General features: G+C 43.9%; 1 protein-coding gene across 1 annotated transcript in view; it reads right to left on the reverse strand.

The window, feature by feature from the left end:
- Window positions 1-3,362: 3,362 nt before the first annotated feature.
- Window positions 3,363-22,569, reverse strand: part of LOC148517965 (uncharacterized) — a 38,142-nt gene continuing 18,935 nt past the window's right edge. The window contains exon 4 of the mRNA XM_088477938.1: window positions 3,363-3,694. Coding sequence (XP_088334064.1) covers window positions 3,363-3,694 — 332 coding nt within the window. The remainder of the gene's footprint in view (window positions 3,695-22,569) is intronic.

A 22,569-nucleotide genomic window follows, 5' to 3' on the forward strand; every position in this document is an offset into this window, starting at 1 on the left:
ACTTAGTACCTCTTTGACATGAATACGATGATCAGAAAAAATGTAAATGTCATCAAGATAAACAATAACAAACTGATAAAGTATATCTCGAAAAATTATGTTCACAAACTCCTGGAACACTGCAGGAGCATTACATAAGCCAAAAGGCATAATGAGGTTCTCATAATGACCATCTCGCGTATTAAACACAGTTTTCCACTCATCTCCTTCTTTAATTCTGATCAAATTATAAGCTCCCCTTAAGTCAAGTTTAGTAAACAGTCAAGACCCCTTGACTCTGTCGAACAGCTCTGTAATAAGAGGCAAAGGATATTTATTTTTTACCGTGATCTCATTTAGACCTCGAAAGTCGATACATGGATGAAGTCCGCCATCTTTTTTCCTTACAAAAAAGAATCCCGCTGCAGCGGGAGACGAGGAAGGCCTGATTAATTCCTACCGCAGGTTGTCTTGCACATACTCCGACATGGCTTGAGTTTCAGGGACAGAGAGAGGGTATACTCGACCTTTGGATGGCACTTTACCAGGAATAAGTTCAATAGGACAATCCCAAGGATGATGCGGTGGAAGTACGTCTACCGCCTGTTCAGAAAAGACATCAGCAAACTCATGATAAGGCTGTGGGAGAGAAGGTGGAACATCTACTTTTACTTCAGCCAATCATACAAAAGGAATCAAACAATTTAGTTTGCATTTAGGACTCCAAGAAAGGATTTGAGTACAAGTCCAATCAATATGAGGGTTATGAAGAGTTAACCATGGTAAACCAAGAACTATATCATACATAGACTCTAAACTTTCTTCATGCAAAGCTCCAACCCTCAGCTTCATAGACTTTGTTTGATGTGTAACATATCCATTAGAAATTCTACTCCCATTCACTGCATAGAGGGAATAATCTGACAACAGGAATCTGCAACTCTTGAACCAATGAAGATGAAATAAAGTTGCCAGCTGCTCCAGAATCTACCAAGGCAGAAAACACTTGACACGAAGAACCAAAATCAGGAATACAAACAGAGATTAAGCAATCCTTTTTGGGGAAATTCTTTGAGAGAACCCCTAGTTTGACTTCTACTCCATCAACTAGGGATGACCGTTTCCCGGCCTTATTGGATATTTAGCCAAAAAATTTTCAGAGGACGCACAGTACAAACACAAATTAGAATGCCTCCTACATTGCTTCTCTACTTCAGATAATTTAGATTTATTAATTTGCATAGGTTCATCAGTTGTACCATGAGAGGAACGAGACTGGGGAAGAGAAATTTTAGTATGCTCAGTACGACTCCTCTGAACCCCTCATTCTTGCATCCGCAAATCAATTTTAATAGTCAATGAAATCAACTCATCCAAATTCTCAGGAAGATCCCGAGTCACTAACTCATCTTTAAGTTTCTCAGAAAGACCATTCCAATATGCTGCTCTTAATGCTTCATTATTCTACTTAAGTTCTGCCACTATAGTTTGAAAACGAACCACATACTGACCAACTGGTGATGTTCCCTGTTTCAATCACAAAATGTCCACAGACGCAGCCACTGATCTTCCAGGTTCATCAAATATCCTCTTAAAAGTAGAAACAAAAGCTTGGTAATTAGACATTAAAGCATAATTTCTCTCCCATAAAGGACAGGCCCATTCGAGAGCAGTACCAGACAATAATGACATTATATAAGCCACTTTAATACGAGGGGTGGAAAAACTTTGCGGTAATAACTCAAAATGAATCTCACATTGGTTGAGAAATCCTCTGCAGGTTTTTGGATTACCATCATAAGAGGTTGGAGTCGGTAGACGTAAATGAGAAGCAGAAACCACTGATGCATTCATAGCAGGTATCTTAAATTTATCCAAACGTGTAGAAAGATCCTGTAGACATTGCAAAACTTGAACTTGTGTATTTCCTGTACTTCCAGATGGGCGGTCAAACCCTGGAGCACTTGTACCCCAGTATCCTGTTCCAGATCCGGGTTAATTTTTTGGTCTGTGCAAACTGTCACAGCTACAGACAGTTGAGACTCCTGGGAAGAGTCAGGCTTACTAGGTAGTATGAACTGAGGTGGTTTTAGGAATTACCTTTTCATGAAATATCACTAGTACGAAATAAAAGTCAATAAAATTTATTCAAGAACAAAAACTGTATGGCAAAGTTCCACATTAAATCTCAATAACACAACGTTCATGACATGCACTAACAGGTGCAGGGGTACACCCCTGTGAGAAACAAAGCTCAAAGTACCCACTGAACTGGTGTGGGGTGAAACCCTGGGTCCGACACGAGGCTAGGGCCTCAGGATAGAATGGAGGTCAATAACAGGGTTGAGCCCTGTATTGCAACGGAGGTCCGGCACAGGGTTAAGCCCTGAGATGTAACAAGATCTGGAATGAGGTTAAGCCCTGAGACGTAATGAAGATCTGGAACAGGGTTGAACCATGAGACGTGATGAGAGTCCGGAACGTGGTTGAGCCCTGAGACGTGATGAGGGTCCAGAACTAGGATGAGCCCTGAGACGTAATGAGGGTCTGGAACGGGGTTGAGCACTGCGATGTGGTGAAGGTCCGGAGCAGGGTTGAGCCCTGCGGCGTAATGAAGGCCCGGAGCAGGGTTGAGCCCTGCGGAAGGATGAAGGTCCGGAGCAGGGTTGAGCCCTGCAGCGTAATGAAGATCCGGAACAGGGTTGAGCCCTGCAATGTGATGGGGTTCCGATGAGGATAGATTGTAATGGTGCAGTTGACAACTGAAGAAGAAGTAACTCCAGTGTCCATATGAGTCAATTATAACAAGTAAACCAAATAGTGTAGCGTAGAATGGAATAGCAGTAATAGAGCAGGATAACAATGGAAAGACAATGGCAATGCTGAGCTCTGTAGTGCAGCTGATAACCTGTATCAGAACTTGAACAGGAACAGGAGCACAGCATACACCAGGCACAGTGGGGATCTGGCAGGAATCCAATGAAGACCTGAAAGTAATGTTGCATAGACAATGAGGCATAGTTAGTAACAGACTTTATACTAGAGGTCTGTGATCCATAGGAAGTTCAGAACAAGTGACCCAAATAGAATCAGGTTTGAAATAATAAGCAATCAAGGAATCCAACAACATGATGACACCTAAGAAACAGATGATCACTTTAACTCCCTGCACACTGCATGTGATGAACGCCAGCAACCAGGATAGATCCTCTAATGACCACAATGGAACTTCTGCAAGTGTAGTTTTTTCTTTATGTACTGAAATAGTCAAAGTCCTGACACCAGTGCATCCTGAGGATACAGGCCATTAGTTTTCTCCTCAACAGCAACAACTTCTGTGTGGTTACAGGATACAGAGATTAATGCCTTAGTTCTGCCTTTGTCTATACCACTGTGCATGCACTGCCTGACCAAAGAGCACAGTAATATGTTCCGTCATCATTAGCTTGTACTCTGCTGATGGACAGAATGGCTGATCCTCCCGATATGGATCCTGCAAATCTGTCGGATACTGATGAGGGTCTTATATTGTGATTACTGCTGCCATCACTGGTGACTATAAGGTTAGGAACACTCTGAAGTTCTTGGTACACCCAGGTTGGGTGGTTACCCGCAGCTACTGAGCCTCCACTGTGACTGCAGATCAGACGGATGTTTGAACCAGGAGACACTGACATTGCAGCATCCTGAATGACAGTAATCTGGGCCACAGTACCTGAAACAAGACAGGAATGTTAGAGAGGGAGTATAAGAGGAGAAGTGGCTATACATGAGTTAATGTCTTACATGAACAAGCCGTGAAGGTGAGGAGTAGAACAGCCCAGGACATGCTGGAAAGGTGAGAACAAACTTGCTGAGTGACACAGACATCAAGCTGAATCCATCAGAGCAACTATATAACCATAGAAAACCAAGGTGTGTCCTTCTATGCAAATTATTACAGGGTCCATTGATTATTAATCTCCTACACACTATATGGGAGCTTGCAGCGAAGTTGTGAGAATAGTGATCAAAAAATGCAAGTTTTTTTTTACAGAATCAGTTGTAGTAATTCAGTAAATGAAAGAGCTGTATCCTTAGGAGAACATGTGAAATAGTAAATGACACTTGTTAGACTCAATGGGTCCTTTATTCTCCTATTACTAATTTGTAACAAAGCAATTAATAGACGGATTTTAGTCTGGATATTGGGCCTGACTCAGAGGTGTGCACTGGCAGCTGTGATCACACTAATAATTTATGTGCGGAAAAATACTAATGCCTACTGACTACAGAGAGCAGAGGATACACTTTCCTGGAAACCGAACACATCTTAACTTAGTGGATCCGAGTCTCGGAACAGGTCAAAATGAAGCAAAATTTCATCTTCCTGGCATCAGATCTGTGTGGTGATTGGGCACCATTTCACACAGGAGAGGGGGTGTGACTATGGGCTGGAGCAGTCAGGCACTGTATTACAATAAAATAAATTGCCTTAGCAAGCAATCAGGCAACCATCAGTGTGCATTAGCAGTATTATTGTAGGTTAGGAGGAATTAAGTCCTAGGAGGACCGGGTCAGTTGGTTTGTTAATTTTCCAAGTACGGGGATCAGGGGCGGATTGGGATGAAAAACCAGCCTGGAAAAATTCTGGTAGCAGCCCTAATGGGGGCGGGTCTACTGAGGGGGCGGGGACTGTTGAGGGGAGAGGGATACTCCCTCCCATAGTAGCCGTCCTTGCATCTTTTGATGCAGATGCGTCTGCGACTTAATGCTAATGCCAACAAAGCCCTTCCTGGTGTACATCCGTGCATCTAAATGTGCAAGAACTAAAACACCCACTGTCTGTGTGCACAGACATCAACATGTCCCTTTCAATTTTGCTGTAAATTGCTGCTGATTTATCGTCTGATCTTAGCAACCATAACAGGAATGTTTTTTACCTGGTTGGAGTTATTAAACTGACTATTACATTCAAAAAAAGTGATGCTGTACAGGAATATAATAAGGTTTCATAACCTTAGGGAGCACCCCAGCAATAACATTACAGTAAGGTGAGAGTGCAGAACTTGTGTCTATTTCATATATATATATATATATATATATATAAAAATATATATATATATATATATACATATATATTTATATATATATATGCAATAGTCAAAGGGTATGATATAAATATAACTCACTAACATGATTGGACACTATAGGTCACATGACTGTGCATTATTCCCCAATGACCGCAGTTTCCAGCATAACCTGTAAACAGATCCAACTGTAAACACTAGCACATGGGGCGATTCAATTCAGTGTGATGTTGAATTGCCCTGGGAAGGAGTTACTGGAGCTTCAATTGACCACACTGTTAAGTCCGACTAGAACTACTGAAGTCAGAGAATGTTGGTTACTGCGTCTTAAGATGGGTATTTACTAGTCACGCTAACCAGTATTCTCTGACAAAAGTGACGGCCACAATGCTGTTAGCACCATGCTAAGCCGGAAAACGGCATTGCGCTTGGCACTTTAATCGATTTTCTGCTCACACCTCAGGAGGGTGCAAGTAGAAATCCTCTCCATCGGCTTAACAGTGCGTCAATTGAATAGCTTAGGGTACTCCTTCCTGGGCTATTCAACATCATGCTAAATTGATTCGCCCCTACAGAGACACTACTGACAAAATAACAACACATCACCGCCTCACTGACAGACATACTGTACTCATGTCAGAAAAAGTCGATCTATTTTTAGTCATTTACACTATTTACCAGTTAAGGGGACCTGTGTGGGTGAGAGGCGATCGGGGGTGCTGAGAATGAGGGTGTGTGAAGTGTTTGGATCTGTGAAGAAAGGGGACCTATGCGTGTGAGTGGGGAAGGGGGGATCACTATTGGGGGTGAGGAATGTTTGAAGCTATGATGAGAGAGCAGGAAAGGGGACATGTGTGTGGGGGCAAGGGGGGCTGCGGATGGGGTGGGGGAAGTATTTGGAACTATGTGGAGAGAGCAGGAAAGGGGACCTGTGTGTGGGGAGGGAGGTGAAGTGTTTGGAGCTATAATGAGAGGAGGAGGAAAGGTGACCTGTGTGTGGGGGGAGGTTGGAGGTGCAACGATTGGGGGTAGGGGGAGTGTTTGGAGCTATCATGAGAGGAGCAGGAAAAGGTGACCTGTGTGTGGGGGGGGTGGGTTACAGTGGATGGGGTTGGGGGAAGTGTTTGGAGCTATGAGGAGAGGAGCAGTAAAGGTGAACTGTGGGGGGTGGGTTACAGTAGATGGGCATGGGGGAAGTGTTTGGAGCTATGAGGAGAGGAGCAGTAAAGGTGACCTGTGGGGGGGTGAGTTACAGTGGATGGGGCTGGGGGAAATGTTTGGAGCTCTAAAGGGAGAGCAAGAAAGGGGACCTCTGTGTGGGGAGGGAGGGGAAGTGTTTGGAGCTATGAGGAGAGGAGCAGGAAAGGTGACCTGTGTGAGGGTTTGGGCATCAAGGGTACAATTGATGGGGGTGGGGGAGTGTTTATAGCTATGAGGAGAGGAGCAGGAAAAGAGACCTGTGTGTGTAGTGGGGGAAGTGTTTGGAGCTATGAGAAGAGGAGCAAGAAAGGTGACCTGTGTGTGTGAGCGATCTGTGTGTGTGTGGAGGGGATGTCGGGTGTGTCGCGATTGGGGGTGGGGGAAATCTTTGGAGCTGTGAGTGGTAGGGGGAGAGAGCTGGGTGTCATTTGCACATATTGTATACAGTGTATTTTCCTACCTTCTGTCTAGGCTGTGCTGCTATGCAGGCTGTTGGTGTGCAGATGCATTGCAGACTCAGTCAGAGCATACTGCAGACAGACAGGAGAGTGTAGATGGACCTGGAGGCAGGCTGCTGATGGGCTGGAGGTGGAGCCATCAGTGGTGACTGGCTGGCTCCGCATAGGCTTCCAGTGGATTCTACATGGAGAAGTGGATGTGAACATGTGGCAGCAGGTAAGTATGTGTGAATGAGGTAGGTGAATGTAATAGAGTTGTACTGTGTACGGTGTGTGTACTATTTTACAGTGGGGGTACGGGTGCCAGCCACCTGCTGGCATTTGTAGTACCACAAGTGCCAAAGGGCAGGCATGCTGGCACCTGTAGTTCCACTGTAAAATACAATAGTTTTGAACTATTTCCCACATTATTGACCCCGTACCCACAGCCTAGGGGTACAGGGAAGAGCCCTTGGCTTCAGCCTAAGCCTGGGGCATCAGGAGAGGGGGGACCCCTTCTTGGGGGGATCCCCAGCTCCCATGAGATCCCCGGCTTGGGCTGACTGGCTTGGGGTGTTAATGCTTTGGCCCTGGAGACCTGGTGATAGGGTCTCCTGGCTGTGGCATTATGCCCCGGTCAGTTTGGGTCCGGTGCTGGTTTTAAATATAGGGGGACACCTATACATTTTCCCCCCTATATATAAAACCAGGACTGGCCCTGCAGCCAGGTGTTGGTTCCTAAATTACGGGGGAACCCTACATGTTTTTTTCCCTGTAATTTTAGGAACCAGAACTGGCTCAGCAGTATGGGGCTGGTTATGCTTTTTTGGGGGGGACCCTAAACTTGCTACTCGGGGGAGAAATCTCTAATTGCTTCACCATCAGAATACTCACTATCAGCTAAACTCACTTAAATTTGTGAGTTTCAGGGGCCTCAATTCACTCGAGTTTCAGCGATACTAATCAAGTTGAAAAAAAAGCTATGTGTAAAAACAAAGCTATTAGTGCAAAAAAAATTGCATAGTGTGTTCTCCATCCAGAGTAAGCGATGGTGTATACGTTGGTGTCCAACCCTTAATCTGTACCCCAAAACAAATCTCGCAAAGACCTATTCCTCCAAGTGCATGCAAACAATTGTCAGTGTTTTTTTGTTTAAAAAAAAAACATTAGTGCAAAAAATTTGCACAGTGTATAATCCTTCCAGTGTGGGGTGTGTGCAGTGGTATGCACCCATAATCTGCACCTCAAAACAATCTCACAAAGACCTATTCCTCCAAGTGCTGCAAACAATTGCTCTAGAATGCCTGTTGCGGAAGCCGGGACCAAATACAGTCAGATATTTTCTAGAATCTTACATGCAATACCTACTCTGAGTGTACAAAAAAACACTAAGGCTGAAGAACAAACTGTGTGTTCACAAACTTCACAAATCCCTGAGGAGAGTCTAAGGGTGTCAATGAGTACTATGTGCAAGACTGAAATTTCTTACACTGTTATACTAGAGAAGACTCCTTCCACCACTTCTGCACCCTCTGCAACTGTGAGGATGAGTAGCAATAAAAGTAAAGATGGTGACATAGACATTGAGGATGCTAATGTGGAAGTGCAATAGGATGAGGGGGGTATTTGTGTATCCGATGCTACTGAGTATGTTGATGATAAATGTGTTCAACAAGAAAAAGTTGATAAAAATCAGGAGAAGTATGTTGTTTCTGTCAAAGTACGTCAGCCACTAGTGGCAGAAGTACTTGCCCATGATAAGAAGGGCATTGTTATTCTAGGCAATAAAACAAAAACATTGTCAATTCATCTAAACCATTTATGAGGACTAAATAAGTAAAGGTACTGAAGTTAACCATATAGGAGCAAGTTCATGAAAATTATTTGAGAAAATCTCAAAAAGCCTGTAAAAAAAATAATAACAAGCAGTCCAATATCAGCTGCCAGCAGCATGGATAGATCCCAGCACATGCTATATCCACCACCAACACCTTCATCTTCAATCTCCTCATCCATTTTGTAAAGGCTTTCTGACTCCCCTTCATGAAAATCCTTACATGCTAGGGCTGCTGCTGGGGGTGAATCTTCATTATGAAAGGGGACCAGGAAGGCTAGTAGTTTCAAACAACAATTGACTGTAAAACAATCCTTTGTAAGAGGAAGCAACTACCGTATGAGAGCTGCCATCCAGTTGCACAGCGCATCACTGATGCCATGAACGTATAATAGCATTAGAATCTGCATCTAATATCCATCATCAATGCATCTAGTTTTAGACAGTTAGTTGGGGTTCTGTGTCCCCACTACCAAATTGCATCTCATTTCCATTTTACCAGAACAGCAAGTCCTTGTCTGTACAGGGATGTTTAAAAAAAAGTATTCTTGATCTAGAAAATGCTATCAAGCTGAGTATCCACTTAACTACAGACAAGAGGACAAGCGACACTTGTCAAATTAAATATTACATGACTGTGACAGCTCACTGGGTGGGTGTATCACCTTCAGCAGCAGCAGGAGTAGTAGTCTCTAACACACAATGCCAGCTCATTCACAGGCAGACTACTCTCTGTATCACCAGCTTCACTAAGAGGCATACCGGTGTCAACCTGTTGGAAAAACTCAGGGATGTGATAGCAAAATGACTTACCTGCTAAGACTCTCCTTAGGGTTTGTCATTTCTGATAAAGTAAGTAACATTATACAAGCATTACAACTGGGTGAGTTTGAACATGCACCGTGTTTTGCTCACACAATAAACTTGGTGGTTCTAAACTGTTTTAAAAAATGACAGGTGTATGCAGGAGATGCTGTCTGTGGCCCGTAAAATTTATGGGCATTTTTGGCATTCAGCAACCATATGTATAAGAATGCAGCAGCTGGAGGAACAGCAAAAAAACATCCAAACCTACAATACACGCAATAACATAGGGAGAGGAGGGGAAATGTACCTTACTCCAGCACAGTGGAGAATACTCTATAATTTATGCAAAATACTGAAATAATTTGAAATAGTAATCAATGACGAGAGATCAAACACTGCCAGCCTGAGTCAGGTGATTCTGATAGTTAAACTACTGAAAATGCTGCTAGAGAAACTGAAGGAGGAGATGAAACAAAGAGATTCTGCTAAGTATTTTGTACTTGTATATCAAGTTCTTTATTCGCTTCAACAAGATAAAAGGGTTGTCAACATCTTGCAATTGGATCATTACATTTTGGCAACCATGCTTGACCCTAGGTTTAAGTCCTGCATAATGTCTCTCTTTCCAACTGACACAAATCTTAAGAGATGCACCTTGTGAACAAGTTGCCATCTTAATTGGCACATAACACATTGCAATCTTCTGCAAATGCTGCTGCCAGGAAAAAACTGTCCTTTCCCAAGAGACCCACTGGTGATGAAGATGAGTCAACTCAGCACAACAGAGTGAAACAACATTAGGATATCTGGTCAGGCTTAAAAGAGTTGCCCAAAATTATTCACACCTCTAATACTTAATCTGATACACTAAGCACCAATAGCATGGTGGAGGATCATTTTATTGATAATGTATAAATTAGCATGTCACATAGGGCCTGATTCACTATGGAATGCAACTGTGAATGCAACATCTGTATATAGCAAGACTGCAAAACCATCAGTACAATCGAGTACCATCACAGATTCATGTACACTTGCACAAGCCCTGACCTTACTCAGAAATTGCTTACTTCCATGCACACTATCAGGTCTCAGGCTGCATAGGGTACTGCAGTGGATACTTTATGCATGCCCCTGCAATGGCGTTCAAACGCACTGGCACATCTGCGTTCGGCCGACCATACCCCGTTACTACCCACAAATGGCACTTCCTGTCAATCACTCTGTGATGGGTCTGTGTAGTCACTGCGATTGCAGTCCCAAATGCAGTGGCTGGTCGTACATGTGCACTGCGATGCTTATGCATGCACAGTACGCAACAATTGGCCATTTGCATGCATATTAGCAACTGCATTTCTTTGTCAATCAGCCACAAAGTCCCTTTGAATACTGGAAGGAAAAAAAAGGGAATTTGGAGCATTTTATACAAACTAGCTTTGCTATACTTAAGCTGCCCACTCTCCAGTGTGTGTGAGTTTAGTACAGCCTGGGAATCTTGGGCCTGATTCAGACCCACTCACAAGCGGCTGTCCGCTCGCAAGTGGGTCGATGTTCTGGACTGAGCATGCGCACGATGGAGGGAGCTCCGTCGTGCGCATGCGCCAGACGCGACGAGCGAAGGAAAGTCCTTCGCTCATTGTGTCCGATCAAAGGGGGCATGCTGTCAATGTTGATTGACAGCACGCCCCCTTTGGTAGGCGTGCCGGGGGCGTGCCTCCCTGATGGGGGCGTTCCCACGGGAACACCTCCCGTCAAAAGCCGGCCCACTGACATCACTAGTGATGTCAGTGGGAGTGATTTTGGCTCTGATAGAGCCAAAATCACTCCGGAGCTTGCGGTTGAAAACCTCAACCACAGGCTCCGGCTCGCAATTTCGATGGTCGCGATGGTCTCGACCATCGCGGCCATCAAAATGCACGCTCGTATAGCCTGTGGGTGGTGACCCACAGCTATACGAGCGTCCAGAAGGACGCTCCATTTTCATGGAGGCCGGCCCTCATTCAGAGCGTGCGCTCTGCTCAGAGCGTACGGCTCTGAATGAGGGCCCTTGTTAGCAATCGCTGTAGGAAGCTGCTTCCTCCAAATGTGGAAAAACTGATGTTCATAAAAATTAACTACAACTTCTATGAACAAGACCTTTGCCGCGAATTACAACAATGAATAGAGATTTCTATAATGGTGGATTCAAGTGGGGATAAGCTAATGTTGTGTGATGATGATGATAATAACATTGATGAGGGTGAGGATGATAATGACATCTTACAACTGTAGAGATGATATACAATACTGAACAATACTGTTACCTGCCTTAAGCCCAATGGTAGCTTCAGCCACAAAAGTGACAGTCCTTCTCACTGATGTGGTGCTTGTTTTTTTAAACGGTGCATTTTCCTTTCATTATACAACATCATTTGTGGGTGGGTGGAAGGGCCACATTCATTTGTGTACCACTTTTCTTTTCATTGTTTTTTATTGGGCTGTACTTTACTAGGGCGTTGTTGATGATCTTCTGGATTGCAAGGCCCTTTTCTCTGTTTTTATTTTCTTTATTGTTATAACTGCTTCTCATCATTAATCAATCAATCAATTAAAGGCATGCTTTACCTGGCTTCCACACTATGTTTGCTTGGCCCATGTCTAAATGTTTTTATTTTCTTTGTAGTTATAACTGCTTCTCTTTTCGTATAATCAAATTGTTAATTAATTAATCAATCAATCAAATCAATCAATGGTATGTTTTACCTGGCTTCTACACTACATATTTGCCAGGCCCATGTGTGTAATGAGCACTTATGACTTTCTTCCACAATTCTTATATGTTCTGATGCTCAACTTTGCTCATGGATCCATTATCATAAAGTCCAGAATTTGAGGTGCCTTGTGATTTGCACTTTGTGTTCAGTTCTGCTGATGGCACCAAAACAACAAAAAGCATCCATTTAGGTACACCGCGTGAGCTTCTTTAAACAACAGTCACTGACCCAGGGTGCTTAGAGGTCTTTGTCGCAAGGTATTAGTGCCAAGAGTGCTGTTCCTGCTGCAATTGCATATACCTTTACATTCTCCACTCTGTAAATAAGAAATACTATGAGGGATGAGGACCGCCTTACTGTGAGGTATATGAAACAATTTCTGGCATCCTTCAAGGTAGATATCTCTATGGAATCTCGAGCTGCTCTTTAGTCCTGTCAACAGACCATGGATGTGTCAGGAGGCCATACCAACCACCTTGAGATCAAGATGAAGGAGGTTGTATGGTCTCATAATGACTTAATTGTTCTCCACGAGCAACTCCAAGCTGAAGTCATGGCCTTGAGGGATAAAATCAGGGACTTGGAGACAAGTCCCTCCATAATAATATAAAAATATGGGGCATCCCAGAATCAGTCTTTTATGTTGATCTTAATGATACTGCTACAGACATCTTTATTAAGCTTCTTGCCACTACTTCTATCACTGATTTTCTCATTGATCACATACACCGCCTTCCTCAAGCGAAGAACGCTCTTGCTGGAGTTCCTCAAGATACACTTATGTGGCCTCGTCTAGGAAGATGAGTCTTCATTGCCAGTCCTGGGAGATCTTCAAGTGCTTGGTGACATTTCAGCTGCTTCTTTTGCTAAGTGCAGATTGTCCAACCGCTCACGAGTGCTCTCCGAGAGGTGGATATCCTTTATCTGTGGGATTTTTCAACTAAATCAATTGTATTCCATAAAGGAACCACAGTTACAGTTTCTTTACCTGATGATGGCATCAAACCGCTCAACTCCTGGAATATTGCAGAAATCCCTCTGAGAGTCCCTACGAGTCCTCGTGTTCAGAAGGACTGGACCTTGGTGGAATCTAATGGATGACAGCCCCTTTAAGTTTTTTCTTTTTTACAGAATATCTATATGCCAGTCCCAATTGTGCTGTGTTGTGTGGCTTTACCTGTGTTGTCATTGTTATCTAATTTAAGGCACCTGGGGTATATTTACTAAAGATCAATTTTAATTGTTCTAAATTGATGTTTTACTGGGGCTAAACCACACATATACTAACTGACAATTTTTATTTTTTAATCTTGTAAATGTGTGATGTAGCACCAGAAACACAACATCGATTTGGATTGATTTAAAAATGACCTTTAGTAAATATGGACTTTGAACTGTCTCTGGTAATAAGTATCTATGATACGTGGGGATTTAAGGTGCTCTGTATGCTACATGACCTCTGTGTCGCATACTCTGGGCCTGATTCACTACCGCATGCAACTGCGTATGCAATTGCGATTACGCATGCAGTTGAAGTGCGATAGCATGCTAATCCATTGCTAATTCATTGCAATCGCTATCCCGTCACAGCACTACACAGGGATGCCCACTTTACTTAGCACACATATGTACTGTTTAGCAAGACTGCAAAACCATCGGTATAATCGAGTACTATTGCAGCCTCACACACAGTTGCACAAGCCCTGACCTTACTCAGAAATTGCTAACTACCAAGCACTCTATGAGACCTTAGACTGCTTATGCCACTGCAGTTGCTAATTTATGCATGCCTCTGCAACGGCACTAGCACGCCCGCGTTTCGCAGACCACCCACCCGTCACCTCCAACAAACGGCACTTCCTGTCAATCGCTCTGCGATGGGTCTGCATAACTAGACTTTTCGGTGCCCTGTGCCAGAAAGAGCATTGGCGCCCCCCCCCCTCCTTTTTTTCAAATAGGGACATAAGATAGTGCACTTGAAAAAGGGCCATGGCCTCCTGGGGAAGGGCCAGGAAAGGGATAGGGATGGCCAGAAGATGCTGGGGATAAAAGAAGAGGAAGCTACAAGTGAGAATGATAATAAACAGGAAAGTTGACAGGCCCAAACAGCGCCCCCTGCCCTGCGGTGCCCTGTGCCACGGCACAGATCGCACTGGTATAGACACTGCGATCACAGTCCCCATCTCAGTGGCCGGGTTGCGCACATGCACTGTGAAGAATGCGCAGTGCTAAACAATCGGCAGATTGCGTGCGTATTCGCAGTTGCGTACGGTAGTGAATCAGTCCCTCTGTTAGATTTTGTTGCTGTTTAATTTATTATCTGTTACTTGGCATCTGGTTCCGTTTTTAGTTTCATTTGTTTTGATCTCATGTTATAATTGGAGTGATAGTGGAGGTACCTCTACCCCTTGTTACCTCGGTTGGTGACCCTCTCTAGCTTTTTATGAGAGCTATTTCAGTTCCCTATTTCTGTTTTTTTTCCCCACAGGTGGTTTTACCCCCTACTTTTCCCTCTCCCACTTCTCTGGGTACATTATATGCAATTCTTCATACACTGTTTAGCGTAATAATGTTATCTGCTTTGTATTTACTTTTTTATTATAGTTAATGTCATCTCTTAATATGTGTAAGGTTTTTAAACTCATCGAATAAGAGATGACTTGCTTTGCGTTATTTTGCAAAAGCTAAAGCGCATATTGGGCCTAATTCCGAGATGGACAGTAATGCAAACGCAACTGCATACTCTCACGGATCGCAGCTGCTAAAATATGCTAATGCATCAGGCGGCATATTTTATATTGAGAATACCAGCGAAGCCCTTTTATTTGCCTGCAACAGCGTACAAAAACGCAGCATTGGATGCAGATCCTCAAAACATTGACTCCTTGAGTGAGCCTATGGTCACTCTAAATGAACGTGGTATTTGAGATGCTGTAGGTTTGTTTTCTGCGTGTTTGATCGCACGCACAGGAAATGGCCTCGAGACGCCTGCGTTTTGGCTGGAACTCCCTGTAACCACCCACAAAAGGTCTTTTCCTGTCAATCAGTTGAAAGTGAATCCTCACAGCGAGCGCAATCATTAATTCGCAGCGTATGCGCAATGCGGCTGTGACACATATGCACACCACCGATAATCGCTCAACTGCGTGAACAACGGAATAGCATTCAGGTCTGAATCAGACCCCTTGTGCTGTCCAAGAAACTCACTTTGCAGCGCCCTCCTCTCCTCACTTCTCTAACCATAACTATCCCCACTGCAACACTGGAAATACTAAAGGCTACTAAAAAAAGTTGGGGTGGCTTTTCTTGTTAGCCATGCATGTAACTACCCTTGTCAATCAGTATTCAGATAAGTATGGTCGTTACCTAATTGTAGTTGGTACACTGGATAATCGGGCAGTCACTTTGGTGCCTATTTATGCACCTAATACTAAGCAGGTAGCATTCTACTAGAAATGTTTTAATGTCTTACAAAAATGTGGTAAAAGGACCCTTCTACTTATATGGGATTTTAATATGGTGTAAGACCCTCTTATGGATAAATCCTCCCCTTCTGTTTGACTGCAGGCAACTCCTCCTCCAGATCTTTCACTAGCTTGTATGACATATGGAGGGCAAAGAACCCAACGGTTCATTATTATTAATTTTATTCTCATGTCCACAAGTCATACTCCTGGATAGATTTGACAATAATGGATAAGTGAATTTTACAGCAGATTCAAGAGGCTTCCATCCTGCCTATGGCATGGTCTGATCATGCACCTATTAGTTTCCTATTAGTTTTCTACATCCTATTAGTATGTAGGATCTCACAGGTTACCGCTTTGGCATTTGGCCATTATTTATTGTCTGATCTTGAATCTAAGCAGGCCCTCTGTGTACTCTGACTATCTATCTGGAGACTAATAAACCTTCACCTTTAATTGTTGGTGTTCCTTAAAAGCTGTTATCAGAGGCATGGCCATTCAATTGATGGCTTGCCTTAAGAGAACTAATCAGCAACACCAATTATTGTTAGAATCCCAGAAAGCTGATTTGAAAGCTCGGCATAAATCATCTTCTTCTGATGCTAGTCTTTTTAGAGAATTACTTCAGGACCAAGATGAATGAAATGTTTTTGATTTGCGTGAGGTGCATAAAAATGTGTTTAAGCTAAAACAGAAGTTGTATGTGAATGGCGATAGGGCAGGTAGAATGCTGGCACAGAAGTTGAGGGGGAAATTATCTAATGTGAGAATTCAAGATGTTTATAATAATGTTGGGGCTAAAATGAGGAATCCTCTAGATAGTCAAGAGAAAATAAAAGAATGTTGGGCGCTGGTCTTTTATGGGGCATCTTTTAATTAAACAACAGATAATAATGTCATAAAAAAACTTAAAAAGCATGCATATATTGACATCTCAAAAAGGACTGTGGACCTCATTCAGAGGCGGTCATTAGTTGCAAGCGGTCGCTCTGAATCAGGGCGGCCGCTTGCATCCTGAATGGCCACCTCCTTGTCGATCGTTAAGCTGTGGGTTACCACCCACAGCTTAATGACTGACCAGGTTGATGGTCATGATGGTGATCACCATCGCGACCATCGGGGCTTACGACCAGACCCTAAGGTTGGGTCTGGGCACACGTAAGCCCCAGGGAGCTTTCTGCTCTGATGGAGTAGGAAGCTCCTCACTGACATCAATGATGATGTCAGTGCGGCCGCCCACAAAACGGTAGGCGTTCGTAAAGGAATGCCTCCGTTTTGGTAACTACCCCCCCGGCCCGCCTACCAAACGGGGCAGCTTAGTATTAGGGGCCGCCCATTTGGTAGCAAGCTCCGGAGCCACAGAGTTTCTCTGTCGCTCCGGGGCTTGCGCACGCGCAGTGCGGCCGCTGCGCGAGCACAGGCCTAACCATCGAGTTGGTTATGAGCGCATTGGCGCTCACGACCGACTCTGAATAAGGTCCTCTATCCCTGGTGGTGTCCCTTAAGTTTAAAACAAGTCTTTTGGTTAAAAAAAACACGTGCTTTACCCGTGTGTATGATCTCAGGGCGCTCGCTCTGAATTAGGGCCCTCCTACCTTTTTTTTGGAGCGTCCTCATGGACGCTCGCATAGCTTGGGTTACCACCCACAGCTATAGCGAGCGTCCATGGTGATGGTCGCGATGGTCTTGACCATCGCGACCATCGGGCTTGCGACCGAGACCCTGCGGTAGGGTCTCGCTGCCGCAAGCCCTGGAGTGATTCTGGCTCTATCAGAGCCAAAATCACTCCCACTGACATCACTAGTGATGTCAGTGGGGCCGACTTGAGACGGTAGGCGTTCCCATGGGAACGCCTCCGTCTGGCAGGCACGCCCCCGGCACGCCCACCAAAGGGGGCGTGCTGTCAATCAACATCGACAGCACGCCCCCTTTGGTGCGAGACCCGGAGCGATGGAGAGCCCGTCGCTCACCGGGTCTCGCGCATGCACACGACGGAGCTCCCTCCGTCGTGCGCATGCGCAGTGGGGGAATATCGACCCGATTGAGAGTGTACTGCCGCTCACGAGCAGGTCTGAATGACCCCCTCAATCCGGCAGCAAAGATTCACTGTTCACAGTGTTTGTAAAAGAAAGCAGGGAATCACCTCCGACTGCAGCTCGTATGTCCTCACGCCTATCCACAGGTTGGCACTCATATATAGGCGTGAGGACATACGGGCTGCAGCCGAAGGTGATTACCTGCTTTCTTTTACAAACACTGTGAACAGTGAAGTTTTGCTGCCAGATTCAGATCATACACACCGGGTAAAGCATGTGTTTTTTGAACCAAAAGACTTGTTTTTTAAGTTTTTATAAAAACTGTCCCTGTAATCCACGCCTTAAGCTGCATACACACACAACGATTTAGTAAATGAATGATATTAGTAAACGATTTTCGGTAATTTTTTCAAGGGAAAAATGAATGAAAATCGTTTACTAAAATCATTAATTTACTAAATGTAAAGAACGATTTTTTGAACTGCTTAATGAAAATCGTTGAGTTGGTCAATCTGACTGAACTACAAACTACAAATTACAAACGTGAACACACATGAATGATAATCGTTCATCGTTTTAACTTAGAAAGTGAACGATTTTTTCAACGATTGAACGATAAACGACATTGTTAACAATAATCGTTCAAAAAATCGTTGTGTGTGTATGCACCTTAACAAATACCCACAGCCTAATAATATCCTAATTGGAACTATAGGGACAGCTGTCCAAAAGCAATGTACCAACTATATATCTTCTTTGAGGACATTGGCCCTCATTCAGACCCGGACGCAAGTGGCCGTTCGTACGTTCGGCGTACGTAAAAAAATATGTAAATTCAAGCACTCGCTCGTATTTTCGAACGCAGCCAAACATCCTCCCCAAACTCAACCGACCACTCCTCTAACTAACGAGCGTGCCAAATAGCGAGCGTACATCCCCGAAATGGCTTGCAGGGAACACACGCACAAGTACAAACCGGAAGTGTGAATGTCAGATTTCGATTAACTGCTCGTTTATTCTGCCTACCTCCCTCAATCGTATCATGCCAATCAATATATCAATTTGCTTAATTGTTTTTTTTTTTTTTTTTCACAATGCAATAAACTTTAATCTTGTCCGTGTTTGTGTTTACACGCAGAATACGTACGGCTTAAACATTCGCTTTTATTTGTCAAAATACATGTTAGACCCAATTAAACAATTGTTTTATTTGTTTTTATCCCCGCATATTTCCCGGGGTTCATTTCTTTATTTAAATTTGCTTACGCATGTCACTGCATCAAGCCTATCATAACTCTCAAGAGATTTCTGGCCCTGTCGAACACATGACTCATACACTAACCAATAGAATTGGTCCTGTTAATTACCCAAATACATTAGCCAATCAAAATTATTTTCGGGTCTTTATTAAGAATGATTTTTAACAAATACACCATTGCCATCATGAGAGCCTCGGCATTCACCAGGCGCGAGCTGCTGGTGTTAACCGAGGTGATGGACAGGCGGATCACCAGCCAGCCTCCACCCATCACAAATCGCGAGAAACGTTCCGCATATGCGGAGGTACATGGCCGCCTGCGTTCCTTCGGCTCACACCGCCAGATTGGCCAGCTGGAGCGCAGGTGGTCGGACCTGCAACGGCGGACGCCCCGCTTGCTGGCATGCTTTCGCATGCAGATCGCTGAAAGTAAGTTTTTGGGACTGTGGTTTTCATGTTTATCTTTGTGGCCCTAACTGCGTGTGCATGTTTTCATGTATGTCCTATTTATTCATTTTCCTCATATCTGCATGGCCATGTTTTCATGTATGTCCTATTTATTCATTGTACTCATATCTGCATGCCCATGTTTTCATGTATGTCCTATTTATTCATTGTACTCATATCTGCCTGGCCATGTTTTCATGTATGTCCTATTTATTCATTGTACTCATATCTGCATGCCCATGTTTTCATGTATGTCCTATTTATTCATTGTACTCATATCTGCATGCCCATGTTTTCATGTATGTCCTATTTATTCATTGTACTCATATCTGCATGCCCATGTTTTCATGTATGTCCTATTTATTCATTGTACTCATATCTGCATGCCCATGTTTTCATGTATGTCTTATGTATTCATTGTACTCATATCTGCATGGCCCTGTTTTCCGATTTGTGTTGTCATAAATGTGTGTTTGTCTCGGTTTTGGTTGAAACTAACCACAATTTGTTTCACATCTTTTAGGGGCACAGCGAAGACTACGGCGCCATCGCCAACCAAGACGGCGCTCTCACCCACTCTCCCCAACCCCAAGCCAACCCTCCACAACCCCAAATTCCTCTATTTCCCACTCCTCCCCAGCCTGCCCAGACCCTGTGGCAGATATTTCTGGGCTCCTTCCCCTCCATCCCAATTCCCCCTCTCCTCCAACCACCCCTCTTCTAACTACCCCCTCCCCGGAATCCCAAATCACCCCGCCAAGATCTTTGGGGAATGGAGGCACCTCCGAGGAGGACGAGGGAGTGGCTTCAGGAGCGGCCGTTATTTTGAACGGTATGTTTTTTTTTTGTTTTTTTTTGCGCCACAAACTGTTTGGATGTAATCATTTGTCGTTCCCTTTTTTTGTGTTTTTTGGTCGACTTTTTGGGAGTTTTCGGGTTGTCTTTACCTGTTACTGCTGATTTCACCATACACATATCACACCTCTCTGAATCTGATTTTTGGACTTGTAATTTTTGGGTAGACCATTTTGGTGGGCTTGGTTTTTTCGGTGTAATTCTGCTTTGTGCCACAAAGTTTTGATTTTTGGTTAGCTTGGTTTGGCTTGTTTTTTAATGTGGTTTCATTATTGATGTTTTAATCCCCACACTTTTCTGACCCACAGAGGAACAGAGGCGTATGGCTGAATTAGCCGGCTGTGTGGGCCGTATGCGGGAACACATCATCGGGTTGCTGGTGGTCCTTGACCATATGTCGGTCCTCCTTAGGAACCAGTTTTAGTTTTTGTTTTTGTCAAAATTTTAATAAATTAATATTTTAAACTTAACGTTCTGTCTCATTCCTTGTTTCAAAATCATAGATTGTTTACACTGACATAAGTAGACTCTTCCAGCAAGGATTTGCAATTATTGTCACTAAGATTGTGTGTTGTATTTTTTAGGAAAACTAGGCACAAGAAACACCTAACAGTAACAATCTAATTTCCCTTTTTTGGTGTTGTCAAAATTATATATTACTACATTTTACATGTTCCTATTTGGGGGGCAAGCTGCTTAGGCCGATATTACGAAGCCAACTGATTATACAGGATTCCTTTGGGTGTTGGTTTGGACCCAGAAAACATCTTACATTTTAGCTCAACTTGCGTCATTACTGGATTACCCCTTAGGCAAATGTAACGTGTGTGAACCTGGTTACACTTGCTTGTAATGGGCAAAAAAAGGAACAAAATTACACTCTCAACACATTTATTCACAACATAACTAAAATAACAAAGTGGTCACTCACAAACAAAACACACAGTGATAATCATAAATACAACTCATACAAAAAAATTAAAAAAAAAACACAAAAAATCAAGAACTGGTTCACGAAGGACCATGCCAACATGATTCCACAAATGTGGCGTTGCAATATGGGTTCCATAATATATTCCCAAAGTTTCCACATGAAGGTTTTTTAAGGGTAGCAGGAAGTAGTCATCGTTGGAGTCCCAAAGATTATGAAAACAAACAGAAGATGGAGTAAAAAAAACCAATTAATTAGATGTTCGCAAAAAAACCGTACCACATTGGGTCTAAACACTGTTGTTTTGACAATAATTACCTAAAATATCTGGCCACCACATCATCGCGTATGGCCCCCCCACATACTGACCTCCGACCAACCTCGGGGGGGCCATCCTCAGGTAAGGCATCCTCTGGCTGCATTGGGACACCACTCCTTATGGCGATGTTGTGAAATATCCCACACAGGACCACAATTTTCGAAACCATATCCGGCAAATACATGAGCTCACCACCAGAGCGGTGGAGGCATCTGAATCGGCCTTTTAAAAGGCCGATACAGCGCTCCACCACTTGCCTGGTGGCTGTAAGTGCGGCATTAAAATTACTTTGTGGCCCTGGTGTGGGAGCCAAATAAGGAGTGAGCAGCCAGGGCGTGCAAGGGTAGCCACTGTCTCCTGTGAAAAAGAAGTGACAACATCAGGATCACTGTGTATCAAGCTTAACATTGTTATGTACTAAAGGTCTCCACTTACCCAGAAGCCACGCATCACCAGCTTGTAGGTTGGTTAATTTGTGCCATATCCCTGATTGCTGGAATACGAATGAGTCATGTGCACTTCCTGGTAATTTTGCATTCAGGGACAGGATCTGGAGGGAGGCATCACATACCACCATTACATTCAGGGAGTGATAGTGTTTCCGGTTGCGAAATATGGCCTCCAGCCGTGCTGGAGGCTGAAGTGGTATGTGAGTACCAGCCACGACCCCTATGATGTGTGGGAAGCCAGCTATTTGGTAAAAATTGGCCTTGGCCACACTAAGGGCACCCATATCCAAAGGCATTTGAATAAAATGATGGAGGTGCTTGAAAAGTGCCTCCATCACTGCCCTCAGGATCTGGGAAAGGAGGATTGGGAGATGCCCGCTACTATTCCCACCGTTGTTTGAAACGATCCGGAGGCACAGAAATGTAACACCGCCATTAATTGTGTAAGTGGTGGTATTGCTATAGGACTGTCAATTTGCCGCTCAAGATCACTCTCTACTAATGAGAGAGTGTCTATGATGATTTTGGGAGGAAGACGGTAGCGTCTTAAAACCTCATCATCGGGCATTCCAAAAAGGGTGACACGTGTTCGAAATATCTGGGGCCTTGCACGCCTACGATGCCTACGCCTGGGACGAGATTGAGGTTGGTCGGCTTCCGGGAGCATGGCCAGAACAATCCGACCCAGATCAACCTGAAATGGCAAGATTTGAATGTAAGGCTTTTTA

Source organism: Taudactylus pleione, unplaced genomic scaffold (assembly GCF_031769625.1).
Source record: "Taudactylus pleione unplaced genomic scaffold, aTauple2 ptg000205l, whole genome shotgun sequence".
Taxonomy (NCBI): Eukaryota; Metazoa; Chordata; class Amphibia; order Anura; family Myobatrachidae; genus Taudactylus; species Taudactylus pleione.